General features: G+C 43.2%; 2 protein-coding genes and 2 non-coding genes across 5 annotated transcripts in view; 1 reads left to right on the forward strand and 3 right to left on the reverse strand.

Moving 5' to 3' along the window:
• Nucleotides 1-6,101: 6,101 nt before the first annotated feature.
• Nucleotides 6,102-8,234, reverse strand: Rps12 (ribosomal protein S12). The gene is made up of 6 exons (XM_021174597.2): nt 8,144-8,234; nt 7,981-8,031; nt 7,753-7,869; nt 6,841-6,943; nt 6,497-6,598; nt 6,102-6,192 (listed from the first exon to the last, which is right to left on the reverse strand). The coding sequence occupies exons 2-6, from the start codon at nt 7,992-7,994 to the stop codon at nt 6,130-6,132; spliced, it is 399 nt and encodes a 132-aa protein (XP_021030256.1). The 5' UTR covers nt 7,995-8,031; nt 8,144-8,234; the 3' UTR covers nt 6,102-6,129.
• Nucleotides 6,269-6,397, reverse strand: LOC115032208. Its single transcript, XR_003837864.1, has one exon. It is a non-coding gene; the product is annotated as a small nucleolar RNA SNORA33 (small nucleolar RNA).
• On the reverse strand, nt 7,456-7,529 carry LOC115032197. The gene has a single exon (XR_003837854.1). It is a non-coding gene; the product is annotated as a small nucleolar RNA SNORD101 (small nucleolar RNA).
• A 9,634-nt stretch (nt 8,235-17,868) lies between the features above and the next one.
• Slc18b1 (solute carrier family 18 member B1) overlaps nt 17,869-25,534 on the forward strand; it is a 30,849-nt gene continuing 23,183 nt past the window's right edge. Inside the window, exons 1-4 of one of the 2 annotated variants that reach the window (XM_021174458.2) lie at nt 17,869-18,079; nt 19,743-19,882; nt 24,774-24,869; nt 25,195-25,268. In XM_021174458.2, the coding sequence (XP_021030117.1) occupies nt 18,037-18,079; nt 19,743-19,882; nt 24,774-24,869; nt 25,195-25,268 (353 nt within the window). In that variant the 5' untranslated portion in view covers nt 17,869-18,036. Of the gene's footprint in view, nt 18,080-19,742; nt 19,883-24,773; nt 24,870-25,194; nt 25,269-25,534 lie in introns of those variants that run through there. The other variant, XM_029482804.1, reaches the window with a different exon arrangement.

The following is a 25,534-nucleotide window of genomic DNA, read 5'->3' on the forward strand; positions in this document are numbered from 1 at the left end:
GGAAGACAGCCTGGTCTACACAGTGAGTACCAAGCAAGCCAAAGCTACATAGTAACATAGTATCTCAAAACAAGATGAAAATTGTCTTGAATCTTAGAATAGAATGGGCTTTATAACTTATCTGTTTTGAAACCAGGTCTCCCATAGACCATGCTTCCACAAACTTGTTACATGGCCAAGATTAACCTTGAACTTCTGAGACCCCTGAAGCTGTCTGGCTTTGTCCTTAAGTCTTGTATTGTGTGTTCTTTTGTTAGCTCGAGGCCAGCTTGGGAAACCAGAGTCTGTCTCAAAAACAAAACATACACTTGAGTTGTATGAAATGAAAAAAAAAGTTTAAAACAACTGAGTTGTAAACGCAGTCAGAGTCTGCAATGGGAAAACTTAGACCTAAAACTACAAGAATAAGTGTCTTTTCCAAAAAAATGGGAATGTCGAAGTTTGGTCAGGTCATACAATTACCTGCAGAAAGTAAGCCAACCAATAATGATGAGAGGCAAGGCAGCCATCCCTGAGAACGAACTGCCTACAGTTCCCATCGAGTTTTACTTCAGGCTTACTTTAGGTGACAGCATTAAAGGCCCTCCCTGAGATGCAATTCTAAGAATTACTATAATAGTTAGCTCTAACTGCTTGACACTTGTGTCATTTTGCTTAAAGCTAACTTTGAGAGGGATTGCAAAAGATAGCAATCCCTATCTTTTGCAATCTAGCACATAGTCTCCGATAAATCCTAGGATTACATAGGTCCCCTTTGTACTATGCTCTTCAAAAAACTAAAATTAAGCATAGAACAATACAATCCCTTAGCAAAATGTCATGATAAAAGATGTAACCCCCTGCCTGATTATCTAGCTGCTGTTAACAAGAAAGAAATACAAACTCCACATTTCAGAATCATAGAGCAAAGTTAAAACGGCCCTTGCGCAACTGTTCAGCACTTTATGTCCATATCATGTATATGTTGAAAGTGTAAGAAATACCATTTGGTGGTTCATTTTCTTTTTTCTTTTTCTTTTTTTTTTTTTTTTTAAGTTTTTTCAAGACAGGGTTACTCTGTGTAGTCCTGGCTGTCCTGGAACTCACTCTGTAGACCAGGCTGGCCCTGAACTCAGAAACCCGCCTGCCTCTGCCTCCCAAGTGCTGGGATTAAAGGTGTGCGCCACCACTTTCTTGAGGGTGGTTTATTTTCTAATGAACCCCCAGCCAGCTTTGGTACAAAATGATCCTTGTAATGCCTACTAGTCTATTTCCCACCCACCCAAAACCAGAAGTTTAAAGTCAAAAACTACTAAGCGTTTAGCCTACCTGCAAAGTCATTAGCTGATAAACCTTAAAATAAACAGGATGTAAAGCAAGAAATAACATAGTCAATGTTTCTACTGTGAAACAAACCAAAAAAATGTAAATTCCACAGGGAAGAATGGGATCTTGGTTGCATTTAAGGTTGTCTCTTGTGAATCCTCAGTGATGAGGGAAGGGACAAGAGTCATGTGTTTGGTTCCGAAACTGTTCTCTGTGCTACACTGCCACACCGGCTCTTCTGGGCTGATGCCTGAGTGTGCAGAGTTGTAAAATAAACTGTCTCCAATGCTAATATAAGGTAAGGGTCTCCATTTCTCACAGGATCCCCCCACCCCCCAATTTAAGTAAAGTTTTTTTCTTAGTGTTTCATTGCTGTGAACAGACATCATGACCAAGGCAACTCTTATAAAGGACAACATTTAATTGGGGCTGGCGTAGAGTTTCAGAGGTTCAGGCCATTATTTTCATGGTGGGAAACATGGCAGCGTTCAGGTAGATATGGTGCAGGAGGGGCTGAAAGTTTTACATCTTGATTCAAAGGCAGCCAGTTAGAAGGCCCTCTTTCCACTGGGTGGAGCTTGAGCCTCAGAGCCCACACCCACAATGACATAAGTCCTCCTAGGAGTCCTAATAGTGCCCCTTCCCAGGCCAAGCATGTTCAAAGCACCACAGTATTATAAATATCAACGTATAATTCTGTCTTCCTTAAATAAATGTTAGCATTTCTCACACAAGCTGGCCTTTAAAACTTTTATTTTTAATTGACAAAGATTAATAATGGACGCCTGAGATTTAATGAGAGGTTTTCACCTAAGTCTAGCCAAGGTTCTGAGAACTGAATCAGCACACGCACTACCTTCCCGTCTCTGCTCCTGACTCCATCTCCAAGCCTTATGAGGAGAGTTCAATTATATAAGTAGGGAATTATCTTTTGCTGCCCTGAAATTTTCTCTTAGCCTAGTAACTACCAAACATATCTGGGCTAGACATTATCGAGCTTCTTCAATAAGAGGTTGGAGAAAGCAGCTGTGTGGGCGCTACTCAATGGCATCCAAGCAAATGTGTCTGATAATACCCAGCTTCCTGCTTACTTTCAACTTGTGTTCTAGTAGCAAAGGGGGGAAATTGTAACTAGTTAGCATGGCCCAAACACTTCTTTTTGCCCTTCCTGCCTTTTTTCTCCTACTAATTTTTTAGTATTAATTTTTAAATTTAAGAATTGCAGAGCTGGGGAGATGAGTCAGTGGTTCAGAGCACCTGTTGCTCTTACAGAGGCCCTAGGTTTGATTCTTATTACCCACATGGCAATTGACAACCGTGTATGTGTAACTCCGGTTCCAGAGACTCCAATGCCCTCTTCTGGCCTACATGGACTCCAGGCAAGTACATGACACACAAACATGCAGGCAAAATACCTAAAGTAAAAATAAGCACACCCGAAAATAACCTACAAATGTTGAAATCACACACCAAAACTAACCAGACCTAAACCCCAGACAGACCGTAACACTCAAGTGTTAAGTCCCTACATGACAAAATTTAGAGTATTATTGACCCAAGATTTGATTTCAAATTAGTCATTTGAAAGGACTTAAAATCTTCAGTTTCTTCTAGGCATAATCTATGTGTTCCTCTGTGAGGCACTGACATTAATGTAAGACTTTCTACCCCGAGTGTGATAAGGACTCTGGCAAGCCACAGCATATGCTCATTTAGCAAAGTATCTGCCTTGGAATTCCTATGTTTACCCAGCATCAAGTCCAGAAAAGGAAAGTTTTTAGAAACTTGTGTCATTTTACATGCTAACAGTTTATATTGACCTATGGATCTCAGTCGCTTATTTTTACACCTTTTGCTCCTTTAACCTGGTGACAGCAATGTGGACTATCACAGGCCTTTTACTCAGTATTTCTCTAACAAGCTAACCTGGTGCAAACAGGACTTTTATGTTCATCTTTAAATGTCAATGAGGGGAGTTAAGCTGAAATGGAAAATAAAAGGACAAGTACTAGGTTTGTTAGGGCTTTTCACATCACTCGCCCAATCCTATGCTGTTGCCTTGATGTCTCAATAAACATGGTTCAAGAAGAAATTATTGCAGTGTAAAAATAGCTTCCCTGAATTCTTTTTTTTACTATTCCCGGGTCTTACAATAAGTTTTAAAATTATTTGTTCAGACTCCTAGAGCGATTGGATATGTTTCTTTGCCCTGTTCCCTAGAGTGGAGTTGGAGAAAAGAGAAATTAAGACAGCTTGGCACCATACTAGCCTGAAAGAGACCCAGACTGTAACAGACTTGTTGCCAGGACATGAAAAAGGGTGGAAAAAAAGGCTGAGCATTTCAGCCTTAGAATAAAGGCCATAAACAAATTAACCCAATCACTCAATTAACAGAATACCCAAGTACCTCCCATCTTAAGCACATCAGACTGCAATAGCTGATGCTGATCAGAGGGAATGTGAAGTCTCCCAGCACACCCAGCCCTTGCCCATTCCCATAACAGGGCTTCTCTAGAATCTTCTGCAACTTATGTAACATACAAAACAGGGACATAATACCGAGGATAGGGGAGATCCTAATGAAACACCTTTCACCACTACACAGAACCCTTCATCAGCTCTGGTGTGTGGATTCTGCAACAAAGGCTAAAACATTAAAACATTGACAGTAAGTCCTCAACACTCTTGATTCTTTTGGACAAAGATGTGGCTGGGGAAGTAGTTGACTGCTCTGCATGCAAGCAGAACTTGAGTTTGAATCCTCAGTACCCACTTTAAAAATGGGAGTGCCTGCACATCTGTGAGTCATACAGGAGTATGATCCTGGGATTACTGGTGGTAGCCTAGTTCCAGATTCAACAAGAAACCATCTCAAAGGAACAGAAAGCATCCTTTTGGCCTCCTAATACACAACATACACAACAGTAGAAAAATATACTGACTAGATGTGGCAACATCCCTAAGCGACAAAAATAAAACCCCCAAGTTTACAGGTACCTAACTATATTCACCTTTCATTTTAAATCCTTGTTGCAAATAAGGACTCATTTGTATGTTTCACCTTATGACAATACAGTTGCCAGCTGAGGTTATCGGATGCCCTAGATTCAGAGGAGTAAGCCACTGGGTGCTGGCAATCAAACACAGGTCCTCAACAAACAAGGGCTCTTGGGCTGGTGAGATGGCTCAGCAGGTAAGAGCACCCGACTGCTCTTCCAAAGGTCCTTAGTTCAAATCCCAGCAACCACATGGTGGCTCACAACCATCCGTAACAAGATCTGACTCCCTCTTCTGGTGTGTCTGAACACAGCTACAGTGTACTTACATGTAATAAATAAATAAATCTTAAAAAAAAAAAAAAAAAAAAGGGCTCTTAACCCTTAAAACACTAACATTTGCTGATGCCTCCAGCTATGAATACTGATCTAAAAGGATAAAAACTACCACAGAATTTAATTGGTCAGAGGGATCTGATTAGAGCCGTTCTTTCTGATTAGGGCAACAGGAAATGAGATTGTATATTTGTAGAAGAAAGCCACTTCTAGAGAACTTATTTCAGGAACAAATTTCAGGCCAGCTACACCATGAGACCAAGACATGAGATCAAAAATAAAAACCCATGTTCCTAATTCGTCAGTGCCAATTAAACACTAGTAAATGCTGAAACATTGTTCTAATTGGTAGTTGTCAATATATTTGACCTATAAAATCCCAACTGACAAACTGACATGGGAAATAGAATATTGCAGGACTTCTCAAGCCAGCATAATGGCAGGCTGGCACGAATTCAAGCAGTGACACAAGTCCCACCACCAAGATATTTAACAAGCTTTCCCCCTCTCTTTTCACAGGATTCCTAGTCTTCCCAAGTAACTGTAGGCAGCACAGTTCCATCCCATTCTCATGGAGAGACATCTTGAACATGGGGTCAGCCTTAGCCTGCCCTCTGCTGGCAGACTGTACACACCTCAAATATTCCATCAAGTTAGGGGAAGGTCATTGGAGGTGCTTACTGACAAATCTGACCTGAGCTTGATGCCAGAACCTCCCAAGTTGGCTTCAGAAGTTAACACACTTGTAGCTGGTCTAGTTCTTTATTTTCTGAAGGTCTTGAGTTTCTTGATTTATCTAAGATTAAAGGCTAACAGCTTATGGATACACTATACCATCAAATAGTTTCCTTGACACATTTCCTAAAACCACTTTGAAAGCAAAAAAACAACTGATATTTTTAACTGTCACTAAGTGCTAGCAACAGAAGGTTCATGCAAACTGTCCCATAATGCTGTTTAAGAATCCCTCATCACTCCAGATTTCTAAGCCTTTCTAACCAACTAGAACACTAGAAAATTAAGACTTGGATGCAAACAGGGTTCAGAAATTTAAGCTTAAAAGACATGTCTACATTTACCCCTAGGGAACCTGAGTCCCAATTCTTCCCCCACTCTTAACCCTCTAATCCATCTTTCTACTCCAATCTGACCTTGTACTGTCATTACCAACCCCGGATGTCTACTCAGTGTAATAATTTACCTCTCAACCTGTCGTGGCATGTAGCCAGAAATTTTAGCAATTATCTATAGTTCTGGCTACCCAAATTGTGCCTAATTCTGAGGCCTGTGTCTCCAGTTTAAAGCTTTGATGCGTCTCCTTTGCCCATCAAAAATACTAAGCCCAATTTTAGTTTTATGTATGTAGCCTGGGCAGTCATTTACCCAATAGTAAGAGCAGACAGATACTTCTAATTCACAATCACCTGAGTAAGCACATTCCATTTTATACCAACAAACAGAAAATACAAGAGAAAAAGGAGCCAATATTTATTTATTTCTTGCACTTGAAGTATTCCTCGATGACATCCTTGGCCTGAGATTCTTTGCCATAGTCCTTAAAAAAATTAAATGCAAATTACTTTCAGTATTAAATTCCGATCAGCTATTTGATTCAGTCTTCCCAATATTAATACTGTAGCCACTTTCAGGGACCTTAAAGGCTTCAGCTGCCCCTAAGGCTCGTACCATGGCATTATTATTGCCAGCCCTTTCTATATTTCTGCAGAAACATTGAGATAAGCAGAGTAATTGGCTGGCTTTCAAATTATGGCTCATCTTTACAGAAGGTTTAAGTCTGTCTTTAAAACTTGTTTCCATTAAAGGCCCATCAACATTTTAAAGAGAAAAGCAAGGCTTACCTTAACCACTACACAACTGCAACCAACCACCTTCCGTGGTTTCCCCTCTCGATCGATTTTACAGAGGCCTACCCATTCCCCTAGTTTCTTGTTGTCATCAACCTATCAAAGACAAAAGCAATTACTAACAAAGATTGAAACTAGTAAAAACTGGCACTCAACATTCCCCAGGTGGCTGTTTCAGGAGGGTGACGTGCAGTTTCCTCAGTGAGGTTCAGAAGAGGGAGACTGTTTTCATCATGTACAGCCGACCAATTGTAAATAATCAAAATTAACATGCAGTTTAGTTCTGGTGCCTGTGGCTCAACACCATTACCACTAAGGCCGAAAGAACTTCAGCTTACCTTTATTAGGTTGATTTGGTGCTCAGCACAAAGTGCCTCCACCAGCTTGACATACATGGGCTCATCACAGTTGGATGCGAGCACACAGAGATGGGCTTGGCGCCTAAAATGCAAAACTCAAAGGTGAAACAACTTCAAGTGTTTCCGTCAAGGCGTCTTCACTGTTGCTAGTAAACCTAACCACACAGGACACGTTAGTGTACCATAGTGCAGACTAGCCATCCAATTTCCCTGTACAAACCTTGGCCCTTGGATACCAATACCACACATTATTTCTTGAGAAAGCCTATTTATGGCCAAAGGAAACCATGATCACTTTCAGGACATTTCGTACTTGAAAGCTGATCCAAAGCAGTACTGTGCAATAAGCACTGTAAATATTCACAACAGCATCTGTGATGCCCACCTGGACTCAAGTATCCAAAATCACCTGACTTTACCTCAAGCAGTAGAATACACGTGCATAAGCCTAATAAACCATGCATGTTCTCAAGTCTCCCGGATATAGCTAGATTTCCCAGACACCGAAATATTGTCTAAGTATTTGCAAATGATGTCCCCCCCTTTTCCATCTTCTAGCAAAACTACCGGACTATCTATCCCCACGAGCTACAGGTTTGTCAGACTAGCTGTTTCTCACCCATGAACGGGGTGAAGGGGTATCCGACAATTCAAGTCATCATGCAAACACTGTAGCTTTACAAAAGAACTACTGCTCGTCATCCCCGATCCACACAGCAACCCACACATCCTAAGTGTGCCAGAGTTGATACCTTTTCCTAGGTTTCCTGCTGGCCGGATGATATTCAGAACTTTTGTGCTAACAGCATGAACTTCACGCTCTCTTCCCTTGGCTGCTGCAGTCTTTGTTCCGGCTGCAACACCCCACAGTATTGAGACTGAGACACGTACTTGTCTAAGGCTTTGGCAGCTTCGCGTATGCCACGTGCTAGGCCATCGTGGATGAGGGCGGTCTTCAGCACCTCTTGTAGAGCAGTGTTGACGTCCATTACACCTCCAGCAGCTATGCTGGAATGCAGACAGAGACATTAGTACCCTCGGCAGGCCAGGGATGGGGAACTAACGTGAAGAAAAGCCCAGACCCACGCCGCCCGAGAGGCCCACGCCCCATTCACTCACCCTTCCTCGGCCATGGCGGTGAATCACGGGTGACGCCGAATCTTGAACGCACTGAAAGACAAAACACCAGTAAATCGCCCGTGAAGACCCAAGCACTTCACCTTTGAAGCCAAAGCGAACTGAACGCGCGATCCACGGCGCACGAGCTGGGCTCAAGACTCACCCCGAGCTTCCGCCTCCGCGCAAGTCGGCGGCGGCAGGGGAAAAGGCCGCCGGTGGCCGCATGACGGTATTTAAGCGCTCCGCTCGACTTCTGTGCGCATGTGCAACTCCTCCCACTAGAGAGGTGGCTCCCGCAATGCCGGACCGTAGGAGTTTCCACTTCCGCCTTTAGGAGCATCCGTAGTAAGAACGCAGCTGGATTTCCAGCAGGCTTCGCAGCAGGCAGCCTTCACTCAGGGGGCGTGACCCACAGAGGTCCCACGATTCGCTCCTAGGGAACACGAGAGGAGCCAAACTACTGCCGTTTTCTTCGCTGCCGAATTAGTTTGTTTTAAGTAGTTTTTCCATGTTTTATCGTGAAGTTTCCTGTTGGCAATACTGGTCGATTAGGCTGAGCGTGTCCACATTTTAGTCCTTCTGTTTTTAGCCGCTCTGAATGGCTGTGATTTGTGTATGATCACAAACCCCACTTCTTTGCAACGTGTTTAAGCAGACCTTGCAGCCAGGTCAGATCCCGGTCTGAATGCAACCGGTTCTGAATGAACATTTAAGTAATGACCCTAGTTTATTTCCCGAGTCGCAGCTTCGCAGACACTGGATCCCTGAGGTACATGTTAAACTCTCACTGTGGATCTATCACTAAATTCCACCCAGGATTCGGCTACCAGGAGTGGAACTCCAGAACCTTAAAGCCAGTTCCCGCCTACGCCGACAAATGCATTTTAATTTCGAAGGAATCAGTCGCTCTTCTACTTCCAAAGCAAATACACAAGACAACCTCTCTCTCAGAAGATATCCTGGAAGCCAAACAGAGCTTCTGATGGCCAGCCTGGTGGATACAGTGATCATTGTCGGGCTCATGAATTTCATGAGGATATAAGAAAGTTGATGAAGTTTTAGCTTTTCTAATAAACGTTTGGGTTTCACCCCTAAAGCCTCACACTTGCTTCCTTACCCCTGCAATTCAAAAAAGTATTTGATAGGTGGTTAGTTTCTGCGGGCGTATTTTCTGCCAGTGTCTATGGTGCTGTTTTAAAGATGAGAGACGGCGGACACTTTTAAATCTGCATTTTAAAAGATAAAGCTAGTATTTTAGCCAAAGAGTAAAATACCAGAATGCCACGGTGGTGGGGAGTGGAGATGATGTGGAAACGTAGAGGATTTGGAGTTGATGGCAGCATTTAAAGGAGGTTTTAAGTAGAGTTCCAGCCAGGTAAGTGCAGGAAGAATATTCAGACAGGAAGAGAGAGCAAAGGGGAAGGCACACGTGCCTTTTGGCTGTTTTGGAAGTGATTTTTTTTTATATAAGAAAGGTGGAAATCATTTTTTTAAAGATGTATTTATTATATGTAAGTACACTGTAGCTGTCTTCAGACACTCCAGAAGAGGGAGTCAGATCTCATTACGGATGGTCGTGAGCCACCATGTGGTTGCTGGGATTTGAACTTCCTTCGGAAGAGCAGTCGGGTGCTCTTACCCACTGAGCCATCTCACCAGCCCTTGGAAGTGATTTTAAAACATTACACAGTCAGAAAAGAATGTGGTTAAGTAGAGTTTAAGTGGTTTCCTCAGTAGAAGGCTCTGCGTCAAACCATGCATAAATTGCAAGACTTTCACCCCAGCACCTGAGAAGCAGAGGGAGGTGGATAGCTGTGAGTTCCAGGCTACCAGGAAGACAATGTCTAAAGCAAAAAAGGAAAACGTTTAAGTGTTAAGCATATTAGAGTTCTCTTCCCAGAAGAAAAGTCAGTTTCACAGAAAAGGCTAGATGGTAAAATTGGGAAATAACCTCTGCATGTGTAAATACTAAGAAGAAACAGCTGCGTGTTTTAGCTCGGTGCCTAAGTTTTAGTGCTGCTCCCAACTGAGTAGCAACCAACTCAGACTCGATTTCTCTCCACACCTTTGATGTCAGCTCTCTGTCCTAATAGTCCACCCTAATGAATGCCTTTCTGTCAGCAGTAAGCACCCCCTTTTAACAACTGGAGCCCCTCCCCCCTTAAATCTTGATTGTGTAATAATTTTAATACCCAAAGGGAAGTTATTTTCCATGTGATGAGGATTTTTGTTTTAGATAAAGATTCTTTTATTTCACATACTCTTTAAGAGTAGCCTCTCAATTTTAGGTGTTGACAAAGGTGAAGGTGGTGGAAAATTCATATAGAGGTTAGTGGCTCTTACCCAGTACATTCTAGCAGTCACATAATATATACAAATATGAGCTAGAAAGTGTACATACAAACCAGGGGGCGTGGCCCTTCCTGGCAGATGGCTGTACCTGAGCCATGCCGAAGATGGAGACCAGGAACACAATGAGGGCCTAACTCCAGGGATCTGCTTCACATAGCCAGCCACATCCACTTCGAAGCAGAAATCAAAGCCAGTTACCACTGATCTTAAAAAGATAAATGGTGTAATAATAGGAAGGGGGAAAGGATGAACAGAGCTGTGTGCATGTACAAAAGGAGACTGTGTATCATCATACAGCTATGAAAATAAGCCCATACCCACTGACAGCAAGCAGGCGACTGTAACACAGTTACAACACATTCAGTTCTCCCAAAGTATCAATGAATAAATGATCTAAAAACAAAAACCAAACAAACAAACAAACAAAATGCTGAACATGGTAGCTCACGCCTTTTAACCCAGCACTTGGGAGGCAGAGACAGGCAAGTTCAAGGCCAGCCTGGTCTACAAGTTCCAGGACATCCACCGGAGTTACACAGAGAAACCCTGAAAGAAAAAAAAAAAACAAAAACAAGATGAAAAGTGAATAAGTAAAATAAAAATAATTTTGAAAAGTAAGGCTGGAATTGTAGTCTAACAATGGTAGATTGTGTGTGCCTGGTGGGGCTCAGGCCCTAGCACCATACCCGTGTACACTCATGCTATAATAATAACAGGAATGAAGGATGATAATAAAAATGTTGTTAGTATTTCCTAAATACCACCTAATATACTAACTTCTTGTCTTATCCCTTGTCTGGAGACCCTGTGCTGTTTAGTTTTAAATGTTAATGTACTACAGCCTAGAATCAGCCAAGAAGAAAGCCTTGATTGAAAAATTGCCTGGATTAGGTTGGCTTCTGGGAGATTTTCTTGGTTGTTAATTGACGTGGGAAGCCCAGCCCACTGTGGGTAGCACAATTCCCTGCACAGGTTTCCTGAACTGTATAAGATGGGAGAGAGCTGGGTGAGGTAAGACCCAGCATGAGTGCAAGCATTCCCTGTTCCTGACTACGAACAGTGCTATTGGGTATGAACGCCTGCCTTGGTTCCCTTCAGTGATGGACTGAAACCTGGAATTGTAAACAACATAAAGCCCTCTCTCCTGAAGATGCTTTTAGTCAACAGAAATGAAACTTGAGCAGGACCCTACATGATAATGCTAGTATTAGCTCTTGTTAAGTAATGTGAATGTGTTATGATAGGGTGTATGATTCTAGTATACCATATGTTGAGGCAGGAGAATCATGAGTTGAAGTCCATTTTTAGCCGCACGAAGGCTAGCCTGGGCTAACAGATGAGAGACCCTGTCTCAAAAACTAAAAATAATGAGATGAAGATGATAATGACAACGACAAATTTTTGTTTTAATGAAATCAAGACAGAAAGTTTCTCTCTTCCCAAGGTCAGGGGCAGATAGATGGAAGATGATAGATAGATGGCCTTTCATGACAGTGGACTTCAAAGCCTTTGCTTTGAATACAGTCATTTGACACCTAAATGTGGGAGGGGGGGTTGGGGGGGAAGAGTGTGTCTGAGAATTCAAGGATCACTCTTCTGAACACTATTTGACAATAAGACAACCGCACCTTTCTCACTGTGCTAAAAATGTCATAATTGGAAAAATACCGCAATTAGGCAGAGAAAGAGAGCAGAAATCAAGATTTCTGAATCATCTAAATATAGGTGTGGTTTGCATAACACACACACACACACACACACACACACAAACCAAAACATAGCTGTAATGTCTGAAGACCCAGAAATACATTACCTTATACTCTGGCTAGCTTCATTCCCGGTTCCTAGCTCCTGGACTTTGTGAGTCTGGTTTCTTGATTAACTTAGCATAGACCCAATCCTCCTCACCTGACATTGTTCCTTGTATCTTTGTGTCCAAGTTTTTCTTTTTGTAAAGATATCAGTCAGATTAGGAAGTTCACCTTGCTTCAGGTGAGGTCATCTTAACTAAGTATAAAGCGTTATTCCAAATAATGGGGTGTCTGAAGTGCCTAGGATCAGGGCTTTAATTGTGCATTTTGAGAGAACACACAGTATTGGTTTTGGGTCAGCTTGACACAAGCTAACGTCATCTGAGAGGAAGGAGCCTCAGTTGAGAAAATGCCCCCATGAGATCCAGTTGTAAGGCATTTTCTCATTTAGTGATCAAGGGGGGAGGGAGTAGCACATTGTGGGTGGTACCAGCCCTGGGCTGGTGGTTCTGTGTTCTATGAGAAAGCAAGCTGAGCAAGCCATGGGCAGCATCAATCCAAGGTCTCTGCATCATGCCTCTAGCATTTTGCACAACTTGAGTTCCTCAGCTGACACCCTCCAAGGATGGACTTTGATCTGGAAGTGTAAGTGGGATTAACCCTTTCCTCCCCGCCTTGCCTCTGGCCTTGGTGTTTTTGTCAAAGCAATAGAAACTGTAAGTAAGATACACAGTTCAACTTCTATCAGTGTCGAAAAAGGAAGGGCTATAAAATAGATTAAGCAGAAGGATCTTTGATTTGGACTACACACACACACATACTTCTGTGACTAGAAGTATTTGCTGTGTAAGTGTGAGAGACTGAGTTTGAATCCTCAGAATTCTTGTAAAAGCCTGACACATAGCATAGATGCATGCAAGCCCATCTTCTTTTGTGTGTGTGTGTGTGTGTGTGTGTGTGTTTTGTTGTTTTGTTTTTCAAGACAGGGTTTCTCTGTGTAGCTCTGTGTAGCCCTGGCTGTCCTGGAACTCACTCTGTAGACCGGGGTGGCCTCGAACTCAGAAATCCACCTGCCTCTGCCTCCCGAGTGCTGGGATTAAAGGCGTGCGCCACCACGCCCAGCTATGTGGGCAGGTAGGAAATGAGTGAGAGAGTTGGAAATCCCCAGCAGCTGAAGGGCCAGATGGTTGGTTCGGCAAAAAGCAGTGGAAACAAGAAAATGAGCATGTCTCTAACACAAGATGGTAGATGAGCACCACCTCCAGAGGCGGGCCTCTGACTTACACATTCTTCCTGCAGAACAGGGATACCTGAAATCACACCTGTTACCTTTGAGTGCGCACAAGCACAGGGGTGGGGGAGGGGAGAGAGAACTAAATAATTTTTGAAGTTAAAAATAAGTAAAAAAAAAAAATACATAAATAAACAGTAATGGTGCACACCTTTAATACCAGCACAGTCAGGAAGCATCTCTATGAGTTCGAGGCCAGCCTGGTCTACATAGTGAGTTCCAGGGCTACAGAGAGAAACCCTGTCTCAAAAACACCAGCAAATAAAAGGTTAAAAACTATTTTCAAAAAATTGAAGCCGGGCGTGGTGGCGCACGCCTTTAATCCCAGCACTCGGGAGGCAGAGGCAGGCGGATTTCTGAGTTCGAGGCCAGCCTGGTCTACAAAGTGAGTGCCAGGACAGCCAGGGCTACACAGAGAAACCCTGTCTCGAAAAACCAAAAAAAAAAAAAAAATTGAAAAAGAAAATAGAGCTGGGTAGCGAAGCTAGGCTAAGGTGCAAAAATAATGTTGTTATCTTTGGCCCATCTCAGAGGAGCTAGGATCCCGGCCCACTTTGTAGGCAGTCTTCCACAGGTTATTCATAGTTCAGTGAAGATGCTACTAACACTGTCATATTGTGAAGACTAAATGAGTGGTGGCTTAAAATGCTTATTTACCTTGTACAAAGGTGTGTGGACAGGGTTGGGAAACCGCTCTGAGGCAGAATGCTTGCACAGGGGGTATGCGTGAGGTCCTGCTTTCTATCGCTTAGCACCAAATAAAACTGTTATCTCAGCATTCAAAAGACAGAGGCAGTGTTGTCAGAAGTTGAAGGGCGTCCTCAGCTACATAGCAAGTTTCCGGCCAGCTTGAGTAGCACGAGACCGTGTATCCAAGACAACAAAAGAATTTTAAGGATTTAGAATGGGATGATAATTTGAATTATCAAATCAATGGAAAGTAGGCCTTACCATCACTAACTGTACTTAAGACTGGAACTGAACTCAGTCCTGAGCCACGCGTGTTGACGCACACCAGGAATTCAGAGCGTGGGAAGTCAAGGCAAGAGGATCAACTGGATCTAGGGGACAAAGCAAGTTTGCAAACAGCTTAGACCCTTTCTCAAGCAAACAACAAACAACAAAATCCTGGCCCTCAGTTATTTCAACAGCGAAATGGTAAGGAATGAAATGAACCGCCCTTACGGGCTCTCTTGGATCAGTTAGTTTTGCCTTATCTATCGAGCGCTGCAGGTCTGTACTGTGCTATTTGCTATCATTGTTCTGGTTTCCATTAGATGTCACTGGTGCTAGCCTTCTTCTGTGTCCAGGTGGCAGAAGGTCTCTGCATTTGCAAATGGCAGGCTTTCTACTTTCAACGCTAGGAAAAGAAAGTGTGATCCTTGTAGGAAATGTGAAAAATGCTCTCCTAGGCACATAATTAAGCTAGTAAAAACAACAGATAAAGAGAACAAAAAAAGGAAGAACAGACCAAGTAGGAGGAGACATTACATACAAGAGATTACTAAAGCAAACACAAAATTCCATTAATTTCTTTGAAGAAATGAAAGGAGTCAAATGACACTAAGTCCACATTTTGCAAGGGCCAAGAGACAACTTCCTACACATATTTCTGTACTTAATAAAAACCCTTAAAACTAACCCAGAAAGAAACAAAACAAAAAGCACTCACCATTAGATGGCTGATGCTTTATAATGACTCATATGTAACATCAGAGGGAAAACCTCTTGTGGACGAGAAATGGCACGGGAGGGGAAGCTCAGATGTTCCAGAATGAAGAACCCCAGAAATGGCAAATATGAGAAGATGTGTACAAAGCTGGTTTTCCTCTTAGTTAAGGAAATGCATGGGACTGGAGAGGGCTCATTGGTTAAAAACAGTGGCTTCTCTTTGAGAGGATCCAGGTTCAATTCCCAGCACCCACGTGGCAGCTCACAAGTGTCTGTAAGTCCAACTCTCGGGGATCTGACACCCTCACACAGACACACATGCAGCAAGACACACTTACAGCTGAGGGGCGATTCTTTGATTTGATTGATAGGTTTAGCCATGAGATATATGTCCCTTCCCATAATTTATCTAATTTTACTTATTTATTTTATATGTATGAGTTATTTGCCAGTATGTGTATCTGTGTGCCAAGTGCATGCAGAGACTAGAAGAGGGGGGTCAGATCCCCCTGAAACTGGAGTTACAGCTGGTTGTGAGTCCTCTAGAAGAACAGCCAGTGCTCTTAACCACTAAACCATCTCTCCAGTCCAATGTATATATTTCAGTCAGGTACACCCTATTATGCAGAGGCATAAAGTGGTAAATAGGAAATCTCCCCCCTAAGTTTTGAGAATACAAGTTTGCCTAATTGTGCATGTATCCCAAACTAGTTCATCCTGGCTCAGGCCTTAACATAAACTGAGTATAGAAGAATAGAATCTGTCTAAGTTTGATGGCAAGGAAGGCAAGAAGAAACTTGCACCATTGTTGGAAGAGGAGCATGTGTGCAGCTTAGTGAACGTGGAGGTCCCAAGTTCACAAAATAATGTCAGGTATATCATTCAAAGAGATGTGTGTGTAAAGTCCAAGCCAAGTTAAGCCTCAGGCTGCTGAGCTAGGAATGCTTTATTAAATTCTTTTTTTTTTTTTTTTTTTTTGGTTTTTCGAGACACGGTTTCTCTTTATAGCTCTGGCTGTCCTGGAGCTCACTTTGTAGACCAGGCTAGCCTCAAACTCAGAAATGCGCCTGCCTCTGCCTCCCGAGTGCTGGGATTAAAGGCGTGCACCACCACGCCCGGCTATTAAATTCTTAATTAAAGAGCAAAACCTTGGAGTCATTTGGTCCAGTCCCCAAGAATCAGTAATACACAGACACAACACAGGAATACAAGTTTTAATATTTTTAATTGCATTTATTTATTTATTTATTTATTTATTTATTTATTTATTGGGGGGGGGGAGGGCACAAGTGCCCCAGTGCTCGTGTGCAAGTTGAAGGACAGTGTGCAGTGTGGGAGAGTGGGTTCTCTCCTTCTGCCATGTGCATCCCAGGAATCTAACTTGGGTTGCAGTGCTAAGCAGAAAGTACCCTTAGCTTTTCAGCCATCTTGCAGGCCCAAGGATATATTTAAAATGTGTGTGTGTGTATGTGTATATAATAACACATATATATTATATACACATACATATATGCTAAGAGTGTAAGAATAGCTGCTGATTGCAGAGGGAAATAGATGTTAATATAAATGGAAAAATTAGTTCAAAGGTTGTTAATACAAAGTCAAAAAAAGTTCTGATAGAGTCCAAGAAAGGAAGAAAGAGAGAGGTATACGCATGTGTGTTGGGGGTGGTGGGGGCGAACAGGTCGAGGTTAGGTTACCCAACATCTGCAGTTAATACCAGTCCAGAAAGTGAGTTTTTAAAAAGACAGAAAGGAAAAGAGAAAACCATAAAAGAAACAATTGGAGGAAAATCTTCTGTGGGTTGAGGTTGGGTCAAGGTTGGATCAGAATGAGAACACAGTGTAATATAATCACAATTAGCAGTGGTGGGAATGGCCAGGTAGACCAGTGGTTAGCACTTACTGTTCATCCAGAGGACCCAGGTTCAGGTTCTGGCACCCGTGCGAATTGGCTCCTTTAACTCCACCTCCAGAGGACCCAACAGCTTTTTTGGAACCTACACTGGCATACACATATGTTTTTAAGATTATTTGTAAAGGTTTTTAATAAGATTGAGCTGAAGAGGTTGGGGCTTCCATAAACACCCTGGGAGAACCTTTGCTCTAGCTAAGCCTGGCGTCTGGAGCGGTTCCCGAGTGTTCTTTGTCTCAGAACCACTTCTAGCCCGCCTGGAATTTCTATCTAATCTTCAAGATCCACAGTACTAGAGACTGTGCAAGATTCACTTTGCTGAAGTACAGTCAGTCCTTTCCCAACTATTCTATTGTAGACCCCAACGCATTAGAGTAAAATATTAATCCTCTCTGTCACCTCTGCTAGCAGGTCAGCATAATGGGCAGCCATACAAAAGTTTCATTCGTATTAAAATCACATCGACTGCAGGCGGCGTGTGACTCAATCCTTCCCCTTGGCCTACATTTCCAAACTTAAACTTTTCCCAAATAATAAACAAGGAGAAGACAAAGTAAAAGCCAGGCTTGTGCTGGATACTTCCGAGTGGGAAGAAAGGGACACTCGCCTGCGCCTCCTGTCACTAAGGTAGGTACAATCCAACTGACTAGGTCATATAAGCCTTACAACCCTAGCTGTGGATATGGAAAAGCAAGACAACGACTACGACAATGACAAAAATGGACCTATCATTCAAAGACACAGCAAGTGAGCGATCAGTTTGCAAAGCAGCAGACACCTGCATCCACAGAAGGTTTCCACAGCCAGGCTTCCCCAGCGCTCCTTATTAAAGGGCACACGAGCTTACTTTCTCCTCTTTATTTGGAGCCCAGGATCAGCATGGGCGGAGACCACTGCTCCGCCCCTGCACGCCCTAGCTCCCGTGGGTCCCCGGTTCCAAGGATCAGCGAGGTTTCTTGTCCCGGTTCAAGTCTTCACCTCTGGACCGGAATGCGGAGTCCGATCCCCGCAGCTCGCCCGCTGCCACCGCACCTCACCCGCTGAGCCTGGAGCGCCGGAAGACCCCGAGAGCGGCTCATGGACGAGGCGGGCTCCCCGGCTCCTGCAGGGACAGGAGGAGGTGACTGTGTCAGCGCGTAGCTCGCCAAGGGCTTAGGGCCTGTGTCTTTAGGATATAATGGCTTAGCTTGTTTTGTTGTTGTTGCTGCCGCTGCTGTTGTTATTTCTGAGACCTTCAAGCAGGGTGGGGTCTGGCCTGACTGTGCGATCCCGGCCAGTATTTCTTTTCTCCTGTTTGGGGAATGCATATGGGTACTTCCCAAACCTCTGCTTTTTTAAGTAGGGGGTTTCAGAATGCTTTCAAATTAATAACACCACATCATAAGGCCTAAAATGTTCTTTGGTGTTTTCTGGCGTTCCTCTTACTTGTAACTTTCTCTCGTTTGAAGAAGGCTTCAACTCGGGCATATCTATATGAAATGAATTCATATATATGTGTGTGTGTGTGTGTGTGTGTGTGTGTACATATGTATATGTGTAGGTGTATGTATATATGTGTATGTGTATATGTTTGTATGTGTATATGTAAAAAATTAATTATTTTTGTACCCCAACAGCAGTTTCCTCTCGTTCCTTTCCTCCCCTCTTCTCTGTCCTTCCCCCATCCACTCACCCTCTGTTTCTATTTAGAAAAAAGCAGGCATCCCATGGATATCAACCAAACATTTGACATATCAAGTTGCTGTAAGACTGGGCACCTCCCCTCAGATTAAGGCTGGATAGAGGCAGCCCAGTATGCAAACTCAGGCGGTTTTTAAAGGATTCTTTTTTTTTTTTTTTCCGAGACAGGGTTTCTCTATAGTCCTGGCTGTCCTGGCACTCACTTTGTAGACCAGGCTGGCCTCGAACTCAGAAATCCGCCTGCCTCTGCCTCCCGAGTGCTGGGATTAAAGGCGTGCGCCACCACGCCCGGCAATTTTAAAGGATTCTTAAGACTTCTCTATTTTGCATAGATTTTTTTCCACCTGGCCTTTAATGGCTACCTCTGGAAAAATAGATTAAATAATAATTTTTCTCCTCCTCCTCCTCCTCCTCTTCCTCCTCTTCCTCTTCCTCCCCCTCCTCCTTCTTTGTTCCCACTCAGAATCATTTAATTTAGAAATGGCTGAGGAATCTGCGTGGATATTTGAAACTCAGTGATTGATTGGTTCTTTGACAGTTTAAATGGGGATAAAAGTGTGAAATGAGTTGATTTAAAAGACCACTAGTCAGTGTGGGCAGTGACCAGATTTACATATTTGTGACAAACGACTTTGCAGAATGTTAAGTTCATCAACTGGATGGCCAGAAAAGAGCTAGCACAACCAGTTTGCTCTGGTCAAGAGCTAGCATTTCCTGTTTAAACACTTAGGCCCTGACTGAGTCTGTGTGGCATATGAAGCTAGTAGCTTAAGAATATATTTCTTTAGAGCCTGGTGCCCTTGACAACTAACCCTGGTGTTCATCATTAAGGGGGTTTCTGAAAGAGCAGTCGAAAGATAGGTCAGATGGCTTAATATTTTCCATGTTGAAATTCTAACTGAAGAGTCTCCACATGAAAATGTTTCAAGTTTGCAGTGTTATTCCATGTCTGATTTCTGTTTGGTCATAACTATTATATTTAGAATAGTCTTTTATCTCAACAACTGTGCTCCGAGTCTGTTAACTCCGTGTAAAATACCACTCGTGTATTTTACCCAGAATCCCAGTTACACCCCTGTAATAGCAATGCGTTTGCATTCAAGGTGATGACCCTGGAGGAAGCACAAGAGAGACATCCCGGCGACTGTCAAGAGAACAGATTTTTGTGCTGGTATCAGCAGCAACCATGAACTTGGGTTGCATGATGACCTATTCCATCCTTGGACCATTTTTCCCTAAGGAGGTAAGACATTTTTATACCGTATAAACTCTAAGTTTTAGAAAGCCTTTCCGCTATATAATTTTAGAGATAATAAAATATAAGGATTTTATAATGAGGGGGCGTGGCTCAGCAGGTAAGAGTGTGTCCTGTTCTTCCACATAACCTGAGTTCAGTTCCCAGCATCCATGTCAAGCCACTCATACCATCTTTAACTCTAGTTCGAGAGGGATGTGGTGCCCTTTGACCTCCATGGACACCATTGCTCCATGTAAATATCTCCACACACATATACATACACACATAATTAAAAATTTAAAAAAAATTTAAAATAAATAAAATATAAAAATGTACCTATAGTTTGGTTAACATGCGTGTGTGTGTTGTATGACAGTTTGTGTGTATGTGTGTGTATGTGTGTATGTGTGTGTGTGTGTGTATTGGGGAGGAATTGTTAGCCCATGTGTGCACAGAGGTCATAGATCAATGTCAGGCTTCTTCATCAAGGCATGGTCTCTCACTGCCCCTGAAGCTACCAGTTTAGCTGGACTGGCTGGCCAGCAGCCCCCCCATCCCCATCCCCGAATCCTCCTGTCTTTACCTTGTAGTGCTAGAGTTACAGATGTATACCAATAAGCTCAGCTTTTTATACGGGTCCTGGGATCCAACTCAGGTTGTCCTGGTTACACAAAAAGCACATTACCTACTGAGTCACCCTCCTCCACACACAGCAAGAGAATATTTCTTAGTGTCTAATATGTATTTTTTTAAAAAAAAAAGTCAGACTATCTTTTTGCTGGGTAATTCACCTAAAATATATTTGAGACTTTCTAAGTATTATTTCTTTTACCATGTAGCCTGATTAATCTTTATTTGAAGTCTATAGCTAAAAAGGGGGTTAAATCACTAAATGACCAGGGTGCCAATGCTGTCTTCTGGTGTCGGGCATAATGACTTAGGCAGTTTTAGCCAAGTATAATGGCTCATGCCTTTACTCAGAGCATGCAGGAGGCAGAAGCAAGCAGGGATCTTCTAGGAGTGTTGAGGCCAGCCTGGTCTATAAGTGAATTCCAGGCAGCCAGGGCCATAAAGTGAGACTTTGTCTCCAAAGGGGGTGGGGGGAGGTGAGAAGGGGGTATAGTTGTGGCCCAGGAAATTCAGTCTGAATTTGTTATGAACTCCGGAAGCAATGTTTGCACAAAGGAAGGATTCTGATGAACGTTGCCAGGCTCCCTCTAACCTTTGCCCTCTCCATGGTGTGAGGAACGGTAGCTGTGACACAAAGGTTAGACTGGAGTATGGAGTCCATGCACACAATATGGATTGAAGGGAGCTCATTGCGTCCAAATGTTTATTCTGTGCATCTTGCCAAAGTTCTAGGTCCATGGCCCACTGACAACTTCTCAAAGTTCTTAAACTGCCTGGATAGCCTGTAACCCTTCCCTCTGGGTACAAGTGGAGAGGGCTTCCCTGATAAAGGAGCAGTGGAGCTCAGTACGCGTGGAGCACTCACTGGTTTTCAGCACACACCCCCCACCACCACCACTCCCAGAAAGAGAGAGAACAGCGAGGGTCCCATTGTTTTACTTTAAAATAGCAGTCTCAGAAGAGAAGGCTTTCCCAATTCAGTCCCATTTCACTGGAAGGTTAAGTTTCTATTCTGTGCTGAGCCATAGATATATATTCTCAGGTAAGGAGAAGCCAGGAAGTGACCAGGAACAAAAAAGATGAGAAAAGGAGGAAGGAAGGAAGGAAGGAAGGAAGGAAGGAAGGAAGGAAGGAAGGGAGAATTGGTTCAGACTTTGGGTATTTTTTAAGGAAAAGATGGCGAGAAGAGACGATACTCAGGAGCAAGGAGTGACTAACGCTTGGTAGATTATGGCCAAGGAGAAAGATGTGCCACGGCCTGAGACTTCTTCACTTGAGTCTAAGTGAGGTGTGGCTTGAGAAATGACAGTTCTTCTGGTAAATAACAGAGAGGAGTGGCATCATTGCAGAGGTGGTCAGGGCAGAGCAGGGTGATGCCATATTCTTAGGGAACAGGAGGCAGCTCACTGTGGCTTAAACTTAGGGCAGGGCAAACCCTGGATAGAAGGCTGGGGCTCTGAGGGGCAAGCTGCAGCTGGAAGCTAAGAGCACTGCAGTACACACCCAGGACTTGGCGGCTGGGAGGACGTCAGAGTGGTTGGCCAGATTTGGGTTTTGTGAAAAGATGATAGGAGGCTCTCACTCAGCCTTCCTGGAGCTCTGACCCTTAATACAGTTCCTCATGCTGTGGTGGCCCCCAACCATAGAGTTCTTTTTGTTACTCTAAACTGTAATTTTGCTACTGCTATGAATCATAATGTAAATATCTGATGTGGCCCACGTGAAAGGGTGTTTTGATCCTCGCAGAGAGGTGGAGGCCCACAGGTTGAGAACCACCTGATCTGAGGGTCTAGAAAGTATCTTAGTTAGGGTTTCTATTGCTGCAATGAAGCACCAGGACCAAAAATCAAGTTAGGGAGGCAAGGGTTTGCTTGTTTTATACTCCCACATCACTGCTCATCATCCACAACACTGCTCATCGTTGAAGGAAGCTAGGACAGGAACTCAAACAGGGCGGAATCCTGCAGGCAGGAGCTGATGCAGAGGTGCTGCATCCTGGCTTGCTCCTCTTGTTTTCTTATAGAACTCAGAATCACCTGCTCAGGAGTTGTCCTACCCACCATGGGCTGGGTCTTCCTCATTAATTATCAATTAAGAAAATGCCCCAAAGACTTGCTTACAACTTGATCTTACTGAGGCATCTTCTCAACTGAGGCTCCCTCTTCCACAGTGACTCTAGCTTGTATCAAGTGGACATAAAGCTTGCCAGTACAAAGGGAAGAACCAACTGAAGTGTAGTTTCTACAGTTCTGCATTCACAGCACAGGTTACTTTTATGGCCTCGAAGGCACAGGGCTGCTTCTTTCTTTCTTTCTTTGTTTCTTCCTTCCTTCCTTCCTTCCTTCCTTCCTTCCTTCCTTCCTTCCTTCCTTCCTTTCTTTCTAAAGATTTATTTATTTATTATATGTAAGTACACTGTAGCTGTCTTCAGACACTCCAGAAGAGGGAGTCAGATCTCATTACGGATGGTTGTGAGCCACCATGTGGTTGCTGGGATTTGAACTCGGGACCTTCAGAAGAACAGTCGGGTGCTCTTACCCACTGAGCCATCTCACCAGCCCACTCCTTTCTTTCTAGCAAGCAAGTAGCTCTTCAGCAACAGACACTGTGGCGTCCTCTAATCCAGGACAACTGTGCCTCTGTCGCCTGGAGATATCTCAGTCCCAGGACTGTCCCCTGCCCTCAAATGTCAGTTGTAGACCCCCTGAGTCACAAGCTCTAGCCTGAAGCTTGTGACTAACTGGCTACAAGTTGGGGTTCATACATACCCAACCTTGGGTTCAGTTAATTTGATTAATTGGCCACAGAACTCAGGAAACCACTTAAGGGCATGGATTTATTATACAGAACATGCATAAGCCAATGCATTGGGTGACATGTCACTGATCAGGAAAACCCGAATTTTCAGCTGTGTAAAAACCCTATGAGCACTGTGACTTTGGAGTTTGTGGACACCTCATTGTATAGCATAATAGTTTACAGATTGGGTGTAGAAACTCAGCCAGGTCTGACATTCCAGGCGCTCTTTGCTTTCTCTGTGATATTTCTACTCCAAAGGTATGAGGCAGGGTGGTTTGGTGGTTAAGAACATCTGCTGCTATTGCAAAGGGCATGAGTTCAGTTCCCAGCACCCGCACAGTGCCTCACAACTGCTTGTAATTCCAGTCCCAGGGAATCCATGCACCAAGGACTCCTGCACACCTGTGCTGCACATATAGATACTCAGGTGCACACACACAGTAGATTCAGAGTAAGCGCCACATCATCTAGAGCAAGGTTCAGATGTCCCTGGTGGAGCAGGCTCTAAAGATTAACAATCCCAACTATGGAGAGTACACTGTGGGGAACGTCTTAGGTCATATGATCTGCAGGAATCATCCTTCATCTGCATTCCTCACAGGACAAAAAAATTCTCCCCAAATTAAGCATGGGCAGAAGCCACGGAGCCTACTGGCTGGGCCTTCCTATGACCCATTTGCCAGTTCATGACATTTTCTCTCCTTGATGTTTTTGTTTTTTTGTTTTTTGGCTTTGTTTATTTTCTTCTAGAACTGGCAGCTGGCACGTGCTTTGTGTTTATTTTGGGTGGAGTGCAATTCTGTAAAAAGAAGTGATACCAAAAAGGAAGTCTGTCAATATCAGCTGTTTCCTCAGCCGCTGAGAAGCAGGCTCAGCTTGCCTCAGCCTGAGCGTTTGGGGTTTTTTATATTCTGTAATACTGAGTTTTACTCAGTAAAGAGATGATTGATTGATTGATTGATTGATTGATTTTGAGGCAGGGTTTCACTGTGTAGCCTTGGCTGTCCTGGAACTCACTCTGTAGACCAGGCTGGTCTCGAATTAACAGGTTTGCCTGCCTCTGCCTCCCAAGGACTGGGATCAAAGGCATATGCCACCACACCCGACTGGGAATTCTTTATGGACAAACTAAGTGAATTACTTTCATATCAGACTCTAGACTTTACCATATCTTTCCTTCCCTTGATTATTTTAAAATAATTTTTTTTAAAATACCAGGAATGGAAAGGTTTGAGCAGGACATAGGACAGGGCCAACCAAACTGAGTATATCCAAAAAAGTTCCGAGGAAGCTGCTACATGGTAAGTGAATGTTTACAAAGAGAATGTCCATTATGTGGGCATTAACATCCCCGCCCCCAATCTTGGAAATTACTATCCATATGTGAAAGTCACAAAGGTGATGTTCCGACTTCACCCTCCTGTCTTTCCACCAATGCTGTTGTATTCCTTTTTCTGTTCCTTCTAAGGCAGAAAAGAAGGGAGCCAGCAACACCATGATTGGAATGATCTTCGGATGCTATGCGTTATTTGAATTGCTGGCATCTTTGGTGTTTGGAAAATATGTAAGTTTTGGCAATCATATATATATATATATATCTTAATCTTCAAAAAATCATGGGGGGAGTTATTGTAACTTACTAATCTAGAATTTCAATAGATACAGAAATAAAGCCATTATATCTTTATAAATGATGCCACCGTTCTCTCTCTTTGTGGTTGATTTTAGTCCCTTCCATGCCTCTGGACAGTGTACATTGCAATTCTTGTAAACGATTATTTTTATATGACATTAGACCACATGCTTTCCTGCAGTTTTATATGTTGTACTAGGCTTGTTTATGTAAATGTAGACTTGTTGAAGCAATCCGTTTATTACTTTTATTGCAGCTTGTACACATTGGAGCCAAATTTATGTTTATAGCAGGAATGTTTGTCTCAGGAGGAGTTACAATTCTCTTTGGGTAAGTAACTTTCTAATGTCTGGGAACAAGGACTGATTTCATAGTCTATCTGCTAAAAATGTTAATGGCTTTAAAAGTTTCCTTAAAGTTTTATTGTTACTATATGTTTATGGGGGAGGGTGCTGTGCAGGTGGAGGGCAGAGGACAATACGGTGGCATCGTTTCCTTCGCGATGGTCCTCCTTTACATGGGTTCCAGGTGTTGAACTCAGGTTGCCAGGCTTATGCTCCAATCACCTTACCTCTTTTTTTTTTTTTTTTTTTTTT

This window comes from Mus caroli, chromosome 10 (assembly GCF_900094665.2).
Source record: "Mus caroli chromosome 10, CAROLI_EIJ_v1.1, whole genome shotgun sequence".
Taxonomy (NCBI): domain Eukaryota; kingdom Metazoa; phylum Chordata; class Mammalia; order Rodentia; family Muridae; genus Mus; species Mus caroli.